The sequence below is a fragment of the Rhineura floridana genome, chromosome 1, assembly GCF_030035675.1.
Source record: "Rhineura floridana isolate rRhiFlo1 chromosome 1, rRhiFlo1.hap2, whole genome shotgun sequence".
NCBI classification, from domain to species: Eukaryota; Metazoa; Chordata; class Lepidosauria; order Squamata; family Rhineuridae; genus Rhineura; species Rhineura floridana.
The window spans coordinates 42,315,669-42,334,381 of NC_084480.1; the positions used below are offsets into that span (position 1 = coordinate 42,315,669).

General features: G+C 40.0%; 1 protein-coding gene across 7 annotated transcripts in view; it reads right to left on the reverse strand.

The window, feature by feature from the left end:
- Nucleotides 1-18,713, reverse strand: part of ADAMTS6 (ADAM metallopeptidase with thrombospondin type 1 motif 6) — a 241,066-nt gene that overhangs the window by 206,553 nt on the left and 15,800 nt on the right. For all 7 annotated transcript variants that reach the window (XM_061619209.1, XM_061619173.1, XM_061619218.1 and 4 more), the window contains 2 exons: nt 12,258-12,600; nt 10,915-11,282 (listed from right to left, as the gene is read on the reverse strand). In XM_061619209.1, the coding sequence (XP_061475193.1) occupies nt 10,915-11,282; nt 12,258-12,354 (465 nt within the window). In that variant the 5' untranslated portion in view covers nt 12,355-12,600. The remainder of the gene's footprint in view (nt 1-10,914; nt 11,283-12,257; nt 12,601-18,713) is intronic.

Sequence of the window (18,713 nt, forward strand, 5' to 3'; positions counted from 1 at the left end):
GCCATCATGAATAGTAGCCATTGATAAGAGTTATCCTCCGTAAATTTGTCTAATCCTCTTTTAAAGCTATCCAAGTTGGTGGCCATCACTGTCTCTCATGGGAGTGAATTCCATAGTTTAACTATGCCTGCTGTGTGAAGAAGTACTTTCTTTTGTCAGCCGTGAATCTTCACACATTCAGCTTCACTGGATGTCCATGAGTTCTAACATTATGAGGGAGAAAAACTTTTCTCTATCCACTTTCTCCATGCCATGCACAATTTTATACATTTCTATCGTGACACCCTTTACTCACCTTTTCTCTAGACTAAAATGCCCAAATACTGCAACCTTTCCTCACAGGGGAGTCACTCCATCCCCTTGAACATTTTGTTTGCCCTTTCTGAACCTTTTCCAATATCCTTTTTGAGGTGAGGCAACCAGAACTGTACACAGTATTCCAAATACAGTCGCACCATAGATTTGAATAATGGCATTATGATATCCTTGCACTGACGCGACGCATTAATTGAATACCATCCATAATTCTGCATCTGGCAACAAATCTGAAATTGTGAATAGGTCATTTGCTTGAACCTACACTTATTTGCCAGCTTAGCAGCTTATAAGAACCAGGTAATTATATTATTTGATTCTGATTTTTAAAACGCTTGGCTTCTTTTGAGATCAAAAGTAACAAGCATAGCCCTCAAATTTGTCAGTGCCTTGGCCTACCCTGTAAGAATTAGAATCAGAATCAGTGGTGTGCTTTTTTCTGTTATATTTAATGCAAAATTTAGAGCTGTTTACAGATCAGCTTACAGAGAACACATTACCAGAGATTACTAGGCATGGCTACTCAAGTGAAGACATTGTTGCAGCAACTTGACATGCCACCTGAGACCATTTAAGCAACGCTTGTGGCAGGCTCACTACTTACACGGGAACTGTCTCTTGGATCAGGACCAGAAAAGCAAGTGGACAGTCTGTCACAATGTTGGGGGAGCAACCTCAGTCTGTTCACACCTGTGCTGCCACTAGTGCATCTTTGGCAAGGGGGGAGGAGACACCATCAGCCAGTTCTTCCCGTCTCCTCAGTCTCGCCATTTGTTCCTCCTTCCCTGGAGACAGTGCCAGGGGCGAATCAGGAGAACTGGTGGATTCTGGAGGTGTGGTGAGAAGAGGCTTGTCGGCCAGCACTGTCTCTTCAACAGCAGCTGGCGACTCAGAGGTGGGGCTGTTAACGGCCAGACTACTGAACTCTTCTCTGGTTTCAGCCCCCTCCCTCTGCAGACCACTAGGGCTCTCCCCAGGATCTCATTCTTCCTCCTCCTGCTCACTTTGCCAGAAGTTCTCTTTGGGATCCATGACAGTCAAGCACTTTGAGTTATAATCATCATAGTGCTGAGGAGATCTTTCTGTTAGCACAAGCATTTCTGCTTGCCCGAATGCATTGTTCTGGTGGTTCTTCCGACCTCCAGAGCAGATCTGGAGAGGAGGGGGGCGTGCAGGGAGAGGAGAGGGGGGAGGTTCCATTGTGCTGGTGGGAGCATTGCTTTGGCTTCTCCTAGAGCAACAAGTTAATTCAATACACCCCTTAAAGTCTAGCTACACACTTTTAACTGCAATGATTACAATAGTTACTCAGAGGTAAAATGCAATTTAGTTCAACAGACCTTTCTTCAGAGGATTGCAGCTTCAGTCTTACTAGGCCTCAAGCCACTTTGAAAGTTCACTTTTTTCACAGGTTTGAATGGTACTGGCTATTAAAATCATCTTCCATGCCGCTAAAAGCAGTTGTTCCTGTTATTGCAAAGGAGAGCGGAAAAGAAAAAAATGGCCTGGTGAGCTGCCATCATCCAGCTCCCAGTGTTGGCTCCTTTCCTCTAACTGTCACCACAGGGGCCTCTGCAGAACCATCTTGCCCTGAGGGGAGGGGAGAAGCAGCAGCTACAGCTTCTACCACCAGTTGTCTTTTCTTTAATTATGTACTAAATCAATTCAGAGTCAGGAAAAGCCAGCACAAACATTTTATTGTAATTTCTTTTCTTTAATCAGTGCTTATTATTGTAACAATCTTACATAAACTGCTTTGGGCAGTAAGCCTGAAAAGTGATATATAAATAAATAAATATAAGTAATGAATTAATAAGGACAAGCTCATGAGACATCCAGCTCTAATTTGCCATTGTCATCTAAAATATCTTGAGTAATAAATACAATGTCATTGTATTCTCTATTACAGTATTGACACTACCAAGCAGACTGACAAAACCACTATTTGCCTACGCAATGTCTAGGCCAAGCTTAAGGGTGGGGAATGCACAATCTTCCTCTTGCGTTCCACCTCTCCTCTCACTATGGTGAAACAACATTTGACACAAATACAGGTTTCACTCCCCAGAGTAAAAATAAGGCTTAGGCTTACAATCCTATGCATGTGTACACAGAAGTAGGCTCTACTGATCTCAGTACAATTTCATTCTTGGTATATATAGGTTTACACTGTTATTCATCTTTCACTCATATACTAGCGCTATGCCTAGTGTTTTAAAATTGGTAAAAGTTTTAAGACAGTAGGTAGGTAGGTCAATAGCTTCTTTTTTTCCTGTTTCTTTGGAATTTGTGTCATATGAAATTACTATTCTTTTTTAAACACTGACTTTTAAAGAGGTTTCAGCTATTACACATCTATGTCATTCAAAGGCCTCCAAATTCTCTCTCTAGATAATTATCCCCAACTGGCACACAGTTCCAAAAACGGATTCCTGAAGTTGGTCATTCAAATTGGTTTGAAGGAAAATATTTCTAGCTTCCACAGCATAGGACTGCTTCCATGTGTTGGAAGGTGGAAATGGAAGAACTAAATGTTCACTGCGTTACCTTTCGGTAAAATATGGTACTTTTTCTCTTTTGCTAAGGAACCATTAAATACCTATTTTCTCATATGGGCAGTTTGAATAACCTCTCAACATGTAACATCCTGTGTCCCCACCCTCCACCCCTCTTTTTGGTTGCTGAAAATAACTGTAGTAGCAATAGTGGGAAAAGGAGGGCAGTAAATGAATTCCAAGGATTAATATTATCCTCACAAAATGACAGTTAACAGGTTTAGAATCTCACCCCTCCCCCATTCACTTGGAGCTACTATATGCAGGATGAAGGAATCCACATTAACAAGGACTGCCAGTTTTCCCCCCAAAGAAGGGTCTCATGTATGAATGGCACGTAGAGTTCCCAGGGTTGGTTGGTTGGTTTTTAAAATAGAGGCTGCGGAAGTTGCCCATGTAACCCAGTTCAGGAGGGTCTACTCATCAAGCTGAATGCTTCTGATCTCAAGCAGAAGGGCTACAGCAATGGCTGTTTATTTAGCCTCTGTGACAGCTTCGGATGCCAAAGGATTGTGTGAGCATACTCTCCCCAACTTTTTGACCTGATGCAATGATGGCATGGCAATCAGGTCCCCAAAATAGCATCAGGACCACTGGGAGGAGGGAGGTGCTCTCACCCCTTCAGCACCTGAAGACATCACAGAGCCTTGGGCTAGGGCTGAAGTGAAAGGTTTATTCATTTATTAATTTTATTACATTTATATACCGCCCCATCGCCGAAGCTCTCTGGACGGTTTACAACAAATAAAAACATTAAGAACAAATATACAAATTTAAAAACACATTTTTTAAAAAACAATTTAAAAACACAAGCTAAAATGCCTGGCAGAAGAGGAAGGTTGGGGGAATTTTGACTTAGAGACCCGCCTGGGTTCTTAAGCTGCTAGAGCAAATGCCCCTCTTAGCATATGGGGTGGGGATAGGATTTGAGTCAGCAGATATGCATCCACTTCCCCCTCTCTAGGGGTGACACGGAAAGGAAGGAAGCTGCAAGCTCCTTGGAGCCCTTCAGTTGAGTTTATCACCCCAGCTAGCTAATGATGGCTCATGCTTATGGGTTACTCTCTGCTGCCAATCGGCAGCATGATGGCAGTATGCATGTGCAGCTCTCAGCTCCCACTAGGGGTTTTTTTTTGAGGGGGGAGGGAGAGTCCTTTTAAAAATGGAGGTTTTCCTGCATACATGGGGAGTACCCTGCCCCATATATGGGGAGTACCCTGCCCCATCTATGGGGGCCTACTCAAGTCCTCTTGCTCCTCCAGTTTTTGCAGCCAGTGTGTTCACAAACAATATATTCATTTTAATTGTAGGGAATGATTAATATTCCCTATGTGAGGGGAAAAACATATTATTACTGTGGGGCAGAGTATAGCTGTCCTCTTCTGTCACTAATACATGGCATGGGGATGCATGAAAGTAATGAGAAGGTACCTAGAAAAAACAACAAAATCTACATTTTTATTCATCAGCATACTGTTAGGATAATTCATCAACCACTTACAGCCATAAGGGGCATAACTCTCATATCTTAAACAGGGGGCCTGGCACTTCAGCACAAGAACCATTAAAACCAAGCACATTGGGACTGTCTGTGAGCTAGGAACACAATGAAATGTGCAATAACATCTGTGATCGATATGAATTTCCGCATCTCACCATAGCAGTTACAAAACAGTAATTTTAATTAGTCTGTCTTACCTCACAAATCAGTGACACAAGCAGGGCTATTCATATTCAGTCAAAATTACTGAAAGGAAGACTCTAAGAGTAACCATTATCACTGTTTTAAATAATACAGATCACAGAAAAATCTCTCAATTTTGAAAATTGACATGTAGCTGGGAAGAGCTGTGAAAACTAAACTCCGGCCTAGCTAGTGCTCCCCAGAAGGAAGCCCACTGCCAGTCTTCTAGCACTGGTCCTCTTCATTCTTGGTCCTTGGTATCTCTGCTTCTTCAACATGTCCTCGCTAAGCGTATGAAAAGTGACAAGAGCAAGGGAGACAAGCACTCCACTTGCCTTGTTCCCTCCCTCTGGGCAGTGGTGCAGATTGATTCCAGACAGAGAAGGCAGTTAAATGGTACCAGTGGTAATACCATTCAATGAGAAGGAGGGCCCATCCAGCCGGAGAAGCTCACCAAGGGTGTGTTGCCCAAGGTTCCTGCGAAACTTGAATCCAGCACCATTCTAACTGATGAAATGTTCTGGTAATGTATCCCAGTTAACTTGGATCAGAAAGAGAATGAAAAGCAGTGTCCTAAACCCAGGCACTGGTAGGTAAGGATGGGGGAGAAATTCAATTCAGTTCTCCTTTAAAGCCAAATTCGCACTTTCCAAAACAATATGAGAACTGAAACCCAGCCATTTTTGAAAATTCAGACTTATGCAAAATTTGCAATGCAGTTCTACAATCAAGCAATGTCTAAAAAAATGCATATATTAAGGGGAAATGTGCACAAAATGAATATATTGGTGAAAATAACATAAAATGCATTATATTAGGATAAACTGCTTGCAAAAATGTGTAGATTAGTCAAAACTACATACAAAAATATTTATTAGGACAAATTCGCACTGAAATGCTAAAGAATTTTCATGAGGATTTTTTTTAAAAAAATTGCAAATTGCTGCAGTAATATGGAAAACCAAAGATTAGAAAAAATGAGAAACTGAGAGAACTGAAATTGACAGATCATTCCAGCCCTACTGGTAGGACTTTCTCACAAAATGATTGCCATGTGAAAGCTGCTTGAATTTATTTATTACTATTTTGAAAATTTGCATCCTTGTGTGATGACCCACTGAGCTTCATAGCCGAGGAAGGGCTTGAACCCAGATCTTCCCTGATTAAATTTAATGTGCTATGTCTACATCTCACTGATTCTATATCCATTTATGAATATAGACTAGTCAGGAGTGGCCAGCTTGGCATATTAATCCAATGGAGCTACCACCCAGCAGCCATGTCATTGCCACTTAAGGCGGTGGTACAGTAGCAAGGTCAGCCCAGTGTGGCCACGCTGGTGGGAGAGCCAGCTTTGCTCCACCAGTGCACCTGCACCACACCGTCCTTGTTGCTGTAAGTGACAGCAATGGCTTTACCAGGTCAGTTCTTCAGCAGCACCGTCCTACCACTGCTCCTGACTAGGATCCAAAGAACCATGAATATAGTTCTGTGAGCCCAAGCCAAGCATATATTTGTTTTTTCCTGCCACGACATGTGGCAAGCTGATTTTGAGCATGAGGAGAATTTTAGAAGTAATTTGTGATATAGCATGCGAGTCAATTCTTCAAAAGAAAAAAAGTCAACCATTTCACTTGAATAGTACAGACCTGATGTGTGAACTCTCTGGAACTGGCAATTGTTAGAATTGAGCTTCAAGACCAGAAAGGAATCTTCTATTTCCTTCCAAACCTAGTTGCAGCAGACAAACCAGGCCTTGGCTTTCCATAGATCTATAAGGGCTTGTATGGAATTGGAAGGAAGCACAGTCCTTAATCTTGCTGTGAGCAGTTACTGCTGTGAGTAGCAATAGAGAAACCTAAAGAAAGCTGCGTCCCTGCTAACTGCTGTAGCAGAGATACAAGGGCTAATTCAACACAGAGACATGCCCATTCCTAATAGTAAAGAATTCCAAGCACTAATCCTATTTCTAGAAAGTTAATGAAACCTTCAGACACTTAAGTACAACTGATATCCAGTAATGACTGGCGTCTCTGTGAAGAATAGAGAAACAATCTCTACATATCATGGATGATACAGTGTAAGATTTACTACAGTAATGAGTAGTATGTTGGTTTCAAACATGGTGTGCTCTTTTATCATTTTGTAACTGACTACAGTTATTTTTAGGCTTGAATTATAGTACAACTGTACAAGTCTTTTTCCATATAAGACTTACTGCTGGAACAACCCAAAATCCAATCAACAAGTGGGCAGCTTACGAACACACTACTTATGCTTCAACAGTACACCTTTGACTATGATTTATCATAATTGATACTGCAAAAATGTTTCTGCTTTCCTCCATATTCTTCATATTTGTCAGCCAAAGGGATTTTCTCCAATTGGTCCAACAGATGTGCTAGCATCAGAAAATTGTACTCCAGACCTACCAAAAGACATGAGTATTGAACCTGGAGCCTTTTGCATGCAAATCATATGCTCTACTGCTGAGCTATAGCTTTCCCTGGAGTTTGTGGAAATAGTGCATTTTCAGAGTACTGAAACAGCAATTATGCTGTTCTCTTCCCAGACAAGTACATCCCTTTCCAGGTGGAATGTAGAAGACACATGGAACTTGGGGTTGTATGTATGCATGCATGCATGCATGCATCTATGTATGTATGTATTGATTTGATTTGATTTATATCCCTCCTTTCCTCCTAGTAGGCGCCCAGGGCGGGTTGTATCCAACCAAGTCATTACATTCATGCCAAGACTTATGCTTGCACAACGGAACGTTTCCTCCCTCTCTTCCCCATTTTGCCCCCCAATTTGTTCTGGGTTTCCCCACTTCCTTCAGAGCAGATTGTGGGGGCACATGGGGAAAGAAGAGAGAGAAATTATATTGCACAAGGGGAAGTACCTGGACAAACAGACAACTCTGTTGGATACTATTGCCTGTGACACCAGCAGCCAACGAGGCACTGTTACTGAGAAGCTTGATTCAGCTGAAACACTGTATATGCCCCTGAACTATGTGTCCATTTTCAACTTTGCTCTGGGCAATGACTACAACGTCAATTTAAAGAAAGAAGTCAGAGGAAGCTGTGGTGGTTTAACTTAATCCGCCTCTCATAGCAGCAACCATGTATGAGATTGAACCTTTACAGTATCTAAAAGTTAATCACAAGTCTTAACCTTTGCTTTCTAATGCAAGCATATATCTTTATGCCTCTATTCCGCTATTAATTAACTCTTAGAGAGGAACAAAAAGGCTTCCTCCAGCATCTTCCACCAGAATTTAGGTGACGTCTCCTGCTTTCCTCATAAAGCACACCTCAGTAATCCAGCTGTGAGTTCTGATTGACTACATGATTCTTTTGTGACCACTTTCCAACTCTGCAGCAGGAAGAGTATATTGGAATGCCTGCTCACAGCTCACTGCCTGTGTCCTTTATCATTTCATGACCCTACTGTCCCATCCTGTCCTTAACAAGATAACCTTTTGTGTTGTTGTAGTTATTATTATTATTATTATTAAACAATAATGTACTGCCTTCAAGTCAATTCCAACTCATGGTGACCCTATGAATAGGGTTTTCAAGAGGCTGAGAGGCAGTGACTGGCCTAGTGTTATGAGCTAATGCCCATCAAGAAGCCTCTTTCCTATAATTATGCAGCCCTCAAATCCACAAAGTGTTAAAACCTTTGCCCAGGAGACTGTTTCATGGTTAAGCGTTTTGGATAACCTAGGAAGCTGCTCCACGCCTCTCTTCTTCATGCTTGCTCCAAGCCCATGGATGCCAGCACAAGCAAGACTTCTTCAGCCTACCTAGATCCTTTACCCTTGCCTCCTCTCCCTGTCTCCTTGCTTCTCAGCCACAGTTTGTTGTTTCTCTTACAATTAGTCAGGACTCTTTCAGAAAGCACAACACAGTGTGATCCCAAGCGGAAGCTTTTTTTGTTTTTTTAAATGGAAGGGTTCTAAGGAACCCAGGATAGTGAGTTGACTAAGCTCAGGGATGACTTATGAAGATTAACCTAACTTCAGCCACTCCATCAGTGCTTGAGCCTAAACCCATTCTTCTGGATGTGGGTAGATAATAAGAGGTAAGCATCTTGTTATCTTACACCAGGAAAAATGGCCACCAATCAATTTGTGCTTAGTCTTTGCCAGAAACCCTGGGTTCAGCCATGTCAGTCCACTCGTAAGTCATGATTAAACTCAGGAGACCACTTCTCTTTACTTTCCCTTATTATGAGCACCTTCCTCTTCCTATCACTACCTTTCTCATTTTCCTAATTTCGCTGGCTCAAAACGCTTGCATTAGTCCAAGCCCAATCATTTGCATTCAAGGTTTTCTCCTGATGTGTTTGGGCTTCCATTGCAACTCTGCTTGGTTCCCTAGTATCCACCCACACTCCATACAAGCCAATCTCTCCAACTATCTCTATCTCTGTTATAAGAAATGTTTGTGTTTATGGTTGAGGCAGCATGGGTTTGGGTAGCCTGTGTAACTTGCAACTAACTGTCTTGGTGTGTTATATTTCTATATTGGCACTTCAAGCCGCAAAGCCATTTTACCCGCCAGCTTTTTGTGTGAATAGACATTTTATAGTCATTTATATTGGGATTTGTTGATTCTTGCTAAGTCCCCCAAGTAAGCAAGAATTAGTGGGACTTTTTATAGTAATTGTGCCCATTGCAATAATCCCAGTGGCATGCAATTATCTCTAGATTAAATACAGAAAGTGATACTTTCATGAACATGTAAGATATGAATTTACACAGCAACAGATCCATTATTGATGGGGAGGATGCTATCACTGAGAGACAATTAAGAAGCAGAAAAGCCTTATGGCCTTATCAATGGGCACCTGCTGGAGACTGCAAAAGCAAGGGGCAGTTTATTCAGCAATATATAGTCACTGCTGATGTGACATGAAGCAAAACATCTCTCTCTCTCTCTCTCTCTCTCTCACTCACACACAAAATCAATTTTGTGAACTTTTATGTATCTAAAACACTTTAAATACTGAGCACTTACCCACCACAATGTTTATTTCCCATATTTATGTCCTGCCTTTCTGCCTGACAACAGGCCTTCATGTTGGTTGACAAAAAGTGAAAACTGATAAACACAATAATAACATTGTTTTAAATGGCAGAGGTGACTTATGAAGGCTCTGAGAAGATGATGATAGCAAATATCCTCTTCCCAGGCTTCAGATGTTGCTGTTTTGATTGTTTCAACTGCTGCTCTCCATGAAGGATCCATGGATCCATAAAACAGAATAGCCCCTCCCCATGTGTGCTATCTAGCACCCTGGGGCCAGGTAGTACCAGATATTTTAGTCGCTGGGAGGACAAGGCATCTCCTCACACAGATAACTGAACAGTCTGTACCTTCTAACTCTTCCCAATAACAGAGGAGCCTGGTGAAGGTTCTGGGTACACTATCACATGTGTGTGCTCACCTAGCCTTTTTTTAAAGTGACAAACATCTGTAAGACTATCATCACTATCTGCAAGAACCATAATTTCATGAACATTTTGCTTTTATTGTACTTTACAACATTAAGCCTATCCATCAATAGAAAAACAGGTCAAACCATTGTCATTAGAAGGGCATAAAAGACATATTGGCCAATTAAGAAAAATTAGTCATCTTTAGTTGGAAGCAGTAGAGACTGACGGGGCTGCACTGCTCTCCTGACTTCCTAACATCACATATCAGTGCCTGTTATCAAGAGGGGGAGGGGGAGGGACAAGGCAGAGAGAAACTCAGCATGGTGCAGCACAGCTAACCAGACACTTTCAACACACCAAGGCTTGCCCCACCCCCCTCAGTATCTGGCAGTGATGTGTAGTGTTGGGAAGTCAAAAGAGCAATGCAGCTCCATCTGCGCAGCCCCACTGGCCACTACTGCCTGGAACCATGTTCCACTGAGTTCAGTAAGGCTTACTCCACACCAGTGTGCTAAGTTTCTCGAAATGAGAACCACAAAGTTGCTAGAATAGGAAAATAGTATGTCCAGAATCCAAATAATAATTGTAATGAATATAGCAGTGGTGTAGCGATTAGATGTTGGGACTAGGACCTGGGACACCAGGGTTCGAATCTGCACTCACACATGAAGCTCACTGGGTGACCTTGGGCCAGTCACTGCCTCTCAGCCTAACCTACCTTACAGGGTTGTTGTGGGAAATAAATGAGGAGGGGGACAACCATGTATGCCACCTTGAGCTTCTTGGAGAAAAGGTGGGATATAAATGTAACAAAATAAATAAATAAAATATAACAGTGTGACAGACAGATGGTGTAAATTTAAGGGATCAAGAATATTAACATGCTAGAATATATAACTTGAACTTACCAGACCATTGCAGTTGCTTAATGCTACTTTAGTTGTACCATGCTGACCATGTAAATATCCCGTGTAATGACAGTTGTCTAAAAAGTCATGTTTCCACTGAGGTCCACCTTTCCCCCAGTATTCTACTGTGAAGTGTTTGGAGACCAAATCTGTGTTGAGAGTCAGGTTTAAATGAAAGTGCTTGCCATAGGCAGAAAGTTTAAAAAATAATTTAGATACTGCCAGTTCTTGGTCATAATGTTCAGTACTCCTCTTCTTTCTCCTGGAGGGCTTAGTATTTTTCACAATAAAGCTGAGGAAGGCTCCACTATGATCAACCCTTACTGGGATTGTTAGTTGGTAGTGTTCAAGGTAAGACAGGAATTCCTCTTTGAAACCACATGGTAAATCAGTCCAAGAACCGGGCATAAAAGAGAAGAAAATATAACAGGACACAAGAAGGAGTAGTACAACATTATCCATATTTTGCAATATCTAAGCACCTTCAAAATTCACATTCAGGAGAGCACATAAATAATAAAACAAAATGCCTTTACTAAACACCCACTTTCTAAAAGAAAATATTGATCAGGCCCTAATAAAAATTTCACTCATTATTTTACTTAGCTAAATATTTGGCCTATTTCACTGTGCCATTTGGACACTTCATGCTAAGGTTTGCTATTTAAAAATGTGATTACAAGTATACCAGCTATAGAAAAATATAACTTGCATGGAAATAATCATTTTGTAAATGTCTAAGGGTACACTTCAATACCCCACTAATTTCAAAAGAGCACAAAGAAAGAAAACTGTGCTAGGTTAGTGTCCTGATTCAGAAATCAGCTCACAAGCTTCAGTCCATGCACAACCCTCCCTGCCAAAAAGGATTCTCATATTAACTTCCATGGAAGACATAGATATATGCAGGCTGTTATTTCCATTTAAATTAATGAGGGAACCAGCACAAGGTGAAGGTGAACATATATATTGCAGTGTACACAGGACCCTGGATTTGGGCATATATGTTTCACATTTTTAATGAACACACAAAAAGCAAGACATATTTTGGACTACATAAATTATTTCAGTTACTTAAAAAATAATTTACTTTGGGAAATTTATTATGAAATAATAGTTTTAAATATTATTTGGTAATAGAAACTAAAGAAGTATATAATTTTTTGAAACAAATAAATTAAAATAAAAAAGCATCTCTTCAATTTTACTGTCACACAGAATAACTAAGAATTGTACTTCATAAATCATTTGTAGTCTCTCACAATGAATATTGATACTCATGTTAAAAAACTGATTAACTGAAATAAGTGTCAAGACATTAGCTTAAAAAGTTGGAGCCCTACCTTGAGAACTATACGAAAGCCTGTTGTCACCGTGAAATTCTGACAAAACCATAATTAAGCACAAAATCCAGGTCAACATCTTCCACAAAATTTCCATAATTTAGAAGAAGTGGGCTACCTATGTGCTACAGCTTTAACTCCACTCCAACATTGCACCATAACCAGGATTTATTATTTTTCTTCAGGATTAACTATTGTGATTCCACTTCTTGATAGGTGTTTTGGAATAATATACTTTTTTCTATGTCTGCAGACATTTTCAGTCCAAAAGTAATTAAAAATAGGTCCTTCACATGTCAATGATGAGTTAAAGTGAATAGCGAACAACTGTCCATTTCTTTACCTGGAAAGCATAGATAACATTGAAAATCAGTTAAATATTAGACAGACAATAGAATTTTAACATCCAACTGTAGGTAGGACTGCATCAGTCTTCTTTAGTTTTCATTTTGTATGGGTTGTCTAAGGTCATTCCAGTCAGAACCCATGACAGACAACACAGTCTATGACAGAAAGGAGGCTTGTTTTTACCCTAGGGAGCTATAGATTTTGAAGGCTCACTAGGATATGTCCTAGAGGCTTTAAGGAGGTTAGTGAAAGTTTGGAGTCAGCAGAGTAGGAGCTACCCTAATCCTAGCACCCACTATACGATCATTCTGCCATTCTGCCAACCCTTCCTAATCTCTTCAAAGTCCAAAGGATGCTGCCTGATAAGTCCCTGCTATCCAGTAAGGTTGGTACATAGCTCTGCTAAGGTGATGCTAGCTTCCTGCCAAGGGCTACCCCTATCCAGCATGCACCCCCACCAACATGGCTGTAGCCTTACTCTGGTCCACTCCTTCACACTGCCTGAGTTAGAAACAACACATATTTACACAAATGTCCAGGTTGCTGGATGCCTGGTGCTATGGCAAGAGGAATCTTTTCCTCGCCATGCCAAGCAGTGCCAAGGCTGAATGGCCCACTCTTGGAAGAAAGTTCCAGAACATCAGGACTACCACAGAAAAGACCATACTCCTTATAGAGACTAGCCTTTGCATAGAGATCAAGACAGGAGGGCCTAAATCTAGAAGGGTGAACAACTTCTAAGTCACCAACACAGCATCTGTGCATAGGAGAAGGAAGGAGGGCAGTGTCAAAATAGTAATGGTAGATCTGCTACTGCAAATATCATATCACCAACTTAGTGCCAATTACCACACTATTTCCCCTCTTTCCTGGCAGCATAGCACTCTGCAAAGCAGCCCTAGACCATGCTCAGCTTAGTAAGTTGCACTCCATACCTATTACTTGATGCACAAATACTGGGGCATATTTTGCATTCCTTTTTATGTCTATACTTAAATGTTTATACTGAAATTGACACTTAAATGTTTCAGCAGTGAAGAACAGAGCATGATGTGTTGATAGTTAAAAGAAAAATCCGGGGCAAACAAAATATAGCTTCTGGCAAAAAAGTATTTACTTACTTACTTTATTACTGTTTTGCAAGACCATATTGCATACTTTATTCATGCAGAATTCTTGTTGGCCATTAGTAGCAGAAAACTGAGTTCAGAGTTTCAAATTATATATTTCATTAAAAAACCATGAAGCCACAAATGTTATCAAAAATATTCCACATGAAGCTTGGTGTATTTGCAATGATAAGTACACATTTAAATCGTTGAAGAAAATACCCACATTATAAATTGTTGGCCCTTACACAGCATAAAAACTGCAATTTTGTTTTGTTTCTCTCAAAATGCTGGTCTCCAAATATTTTGTACTAATACACAACAGCTGCCTGAGACTTGAGAATATGTATCTACTTGTAGTCAAAACAAAACAATGAAAATTTTAAAACAATGTAAGTAAAATCATACCAAAAACCCTTTCTTAACAGAAGACCATGATTTGAAGTCAACAATGCCAGAAATGAAGGGGGGTATATATTTACAGTGGAGCAACATTTCTTGTGTACAGAGCACATTCAGAATTACCAGCAGTTCCCCTGCCTTCTTATGCTAGGAGAAGAATGAAATGATGTCTCCTCCAATGTAATCTTCCCTGTCCTCTTAAATCAGCCAGGGAGGCTCTTTAGCATATCCCTCCTGTGTCAGAGGTTTGTTTGGTGGTAAAATGTGAGAAACCCTTTTTCATGGCTGCACCCAGGTTGTGAAATTCCCTGACTGGAGATCCATCTGGCTCCCTCCTTAGTACCTTTCCATCACCTCCTTAAGACCTTTTTATTCTGACAGGCATTTTGTTTGATTCACTCTTGTTTTTATTTGCCATCCTGTCTGCATTTAATCCTCTTTCAATGATTTTTAATTTTAAAGTTGTGCTGATTATTTGTAGCTGTTTCTTTGATTTGGATTATTAGCCAACTTGGAAACTTTTTAACAATTTTAGGCAGGCACCATCTCTGCTATCTTTTCGGTGCCTTTTGAAGACTTTCCTCTTTCAACAAGCCTTTTAGGTTGAGACCTATCCCAGTCTGTGTCTGAATTGCTTAATATGTCTTTTAATAATATTTTTAACCCTTTTAAAACGTTTTTTTTAAATGTTTTTAACGCTGTTTTGTTTTAATGTATTTTGAGATCTGTTTTTATGATGTTTTAAAGTGTTTTTAGCGCTTTGTTTGCCGCCCTGGGCTCCTGCTGGGAGGAAGAGCGGGATTAAATAAAAATAAAATGAAGATAGGATCAGAACTTGGTTAAATACAGAAAATGGGCTCCTATTGGGAGAAAGGGCAGGATAGAAATCTCATCAATAAATAAATAAAGTGAGAGAAGTACAGAAGACTCTGAGACACTTCCCATATGACACTTCTGAGACACCATGTATACCTGTGATATGGCCTGTAGCATGCTTGAGGGAAACAGCAGCATACACATGGTCTTTTAAAAAATATTTTTTAACCATCTCATTTCAGGAAGCACTACAGTTGCATACAAAGTATATCAACATACACAAAGTACTCATATGGCAATACATATTCTGGATCTGGTCTTCTGTACTGGGGTGGAGAGTAATAATCTGCAAGTCAGTAATGACTCAGCTGTCATGGTCTGATCAGTTTTGACATGTATGGTGCTTCTACTAACTTCTGTCCCTGGAAGCTGATGGATCCAGAACAGCCTTCCCCAACTTGGTGTCTTCCAGATGTTTGGGACTAAATCATTTCTGACTATTGACCAGGCTGCCTGGAGTTGATGAGAGTTGGAGTCCAAAACATTTAGAGGGCATCAGGTTGGGGAAAGCTGATCCTTATGTCTCTGGGGGAGTTTCCCAAAGATTTTGCTGCTGGTACTGTCAAGCCCCTGATCACTGACTGGAATAGGGAGATGACATGGGCCATCAAAACAATCACTACCTAACATCCTTGGTCAAATCATAATGCTGCAGCAACTCTTTGGTTCTATGAAGAGCTGAGAGCAATGAAATGCATGGAGTTGATGACTAGAGTGAAAAAGGCAAAAATCACAAGGCAAATATTACTGAGTACAGACTAGGTCCCAATTTAGGGCCTATTCTGCGATGGCGGTGAGGAAAGTTGACTTTCCCAAACCTACAAAGGCAAGAAAAATCCTTCTCATAGTCAACAAAGGCAGGGCTAGATCAATTTCTGAAACTTTGGCTGTGGCTTAGACAATATACAAGGTCTATTCCAAAAGTAATGTATAGGCAACCTGATCCTATGCATATTTAGTTGGTAAGCAAGTACTTGTGAAATGAATGAGATTTAATCCCAAATTAAATGTGCATAGGATTGTAGACTTAAACTATAGATAACCCAATGCATACTAATTTGGGAATAAATCTCATGTAACTTAGTGTGATTTATCTTCTCCAGAACAAATAACAATTTGCAACTTACTGCATATTAAGAATCAATTCAATGGTCATCCTATCTGTCTGCATAGTTTTGCTAATCTAATTTAGAGATAGCAGTCTGAGGCTGAGAAATAATGTTGTATCTCCACATATTACTTTTATCTATTGAATTTAAGAATAGCAAAATACATGATATTCAACAGCCAGAAGCACAAAATTATACATTTTGCTTTATGAAATAGCATTACAGAATTTCAGATACTGCTCAGAGAAAAAAATAAGTAAAGAAGAGTGGCCATTTGCATCTGGTGTTCTCTGCCTAACTCTCACATATTTCCCATCAGTTTGGAACGATAGGTTCAGAGTCGATTTACATAACTGATTGGAATACCAGGAGCAAAGCCATGTCCACAAACTCCAGCAGAGGCCCAGCCGTGAAGCCTTTCCAAGTTCTAAAGTGGCTCTGGAGCTTCTAAAGAGGCTTCCTGGGGCAAGTATACCTTACTATCACTGTGTTCTTGTTTCCTATCCCTGAGTTAATGCCCAAAGATCCTCCATAGTTCATTAGTTTGGCCTGTCCTTCGACCCTACTGCTGAGAATCCTAAATACTCCAAGATAAATTTAAAACTTTGTCAGGAGCAATAATCTTTTTGGTCGACCATTGCAGCACCTTCCCTTTGCCAACGCTACTCAATGCTAACCCTATTTCTGTGCTTTTCCACCAGTATACCATGCCAGGCTTGTATACTACAGAAAGGGCAGACCACAGCAAGATCCCCCAGTCTCCCAAGATTCCCATCTTGTACAACCCTTACCATTTTTCTTCCTGTTCTGTGATGTGAACTTGAATGATGGATTTGGTGCTGATAGGAGTGAATTTATTTTTATTTTTAATTTAACCAATCCTTTTTAAAAGCTCAGTAAAAATAATTTCTCCTTCCATTAGAATTACCTGACATATTTTCAACTGACTAGATCAATGTGTTTGTTTATTTCTTATTCCCTACAAACAATGGTCTCCATAAAGTGTCTCCAGGACAGCTCCAATACAACTAATGGTCTAGTAGTTTCCCCTCAAAGATAAGACCACAATCCTCAACACTTTACAAGTACCAAAGACACCTCACTAAAAGTACAATTGCTGACGTTTTTGTTTGTTTGTCATAAAGGCTAGTGAAGAGCATTTTTTTACTTTGTTTATTGCCTAACATTTTTATAGTGTCCTTTATGATTAGAGCCCTCCTGCTGTTAGTCATAAATGCAGCTGTTACCCTTCAATTATATATGCTCCATTTTCTTCAGCTCATCAACAAGACTAAAGTAATGAAGAACACAGAATAAAAGGGCCACATGTGGGTTGAGAATCACCCTCTATCAACACAGGAACTATTTGGCAGAAGCTGTGATTAAACCGCAATTATGTGTGATAATTGAAGACCATGACATAATGAACATTCCCAAAGAGTATAGACCATTACATCATGCATGCACAAAAGACAGTTGACTCAGGATTTTATATGCAGCCTTAACTCTAGCATTTCCCAACAATGCTACACAGAGTGTTAAGTATTAAGACTTTGGGCCCTAGTGTTCTAATTTGGAGACTCCAAATTGCAGGAGAAAGTGCTTGCTTCCTTACTCCTTCTCTGGACAATCCCTATGTTCTGGGCTTCTGCTGTCCACCTTTCCTGGTTTTTTAGGCCACAGCAACTGCTGCCATCTTTCTCATATCAATATTTTAAAGATACTGCTTTTGCATGCATGATGTTGACCTAATAAGTTAGATGGTGGCACTGGTGACACGATTTGACATCTGCTGCCACTGCTGTTATTGCCAGGCATCTTTGCAAGTACAATGCATTTTAAAGACTGCTGCACCAAATTGCTGTGAGATTTCATTTTTAATGCAAAAACATTTACATTTGTCTGAGCATTTGCTGGATCTTGATTTCTTTTTATGCTCAATGATTCCCTGCCTGCTGTTTTATTGTATTTTAATGGCATTTTTAATGTACTTGATCTTCTATAGTATGGTGCCTTGATACCTGTCTGAAAGACAGTGTATACTTTTTAAAAATAATATAAAATAAATAGTAATAGTGTGTGGTGTTTAATGTGAACAAAGGCATCTTTGGATGTTTTTTCTCACCCACATTCTAACATAATTTGTTGACTGCACATCATTGGATTAGTGTAAGGAAATATCACTTCAATTGCCTTTGCAACAGAGACACACTCTGCCTCTGACACACTCTTTCATAAAGGGTAAATCAAATAATCATGAAAAAGGGAAAACAAGTTTCAAATATGTACAGTACCTTGCAAAGGTAATCAGACCCCCTGACCAATGCTCTCATATTACTGAATTACAAATGGTACCTTGTAATTTTGTTCTGTATGATATTTTATTTTGAAACACTGAAACTCAAAATCAATTATTGTAAGGTGACATTGGTTTTATGTTGGGAAATGTTTGTACAGTATACGCTATAATGTACGTCTATTAAAATCTGTTTGCTGTCAGCATTCACACATGAAGGCTGAATGTCTCAAATGAATTTTGTGAAATCTCAGAAAGACATATATATTCCTCCATTTTGCGTGCGCAGGGGGAAATCATAGTTAGGTTAACTCTC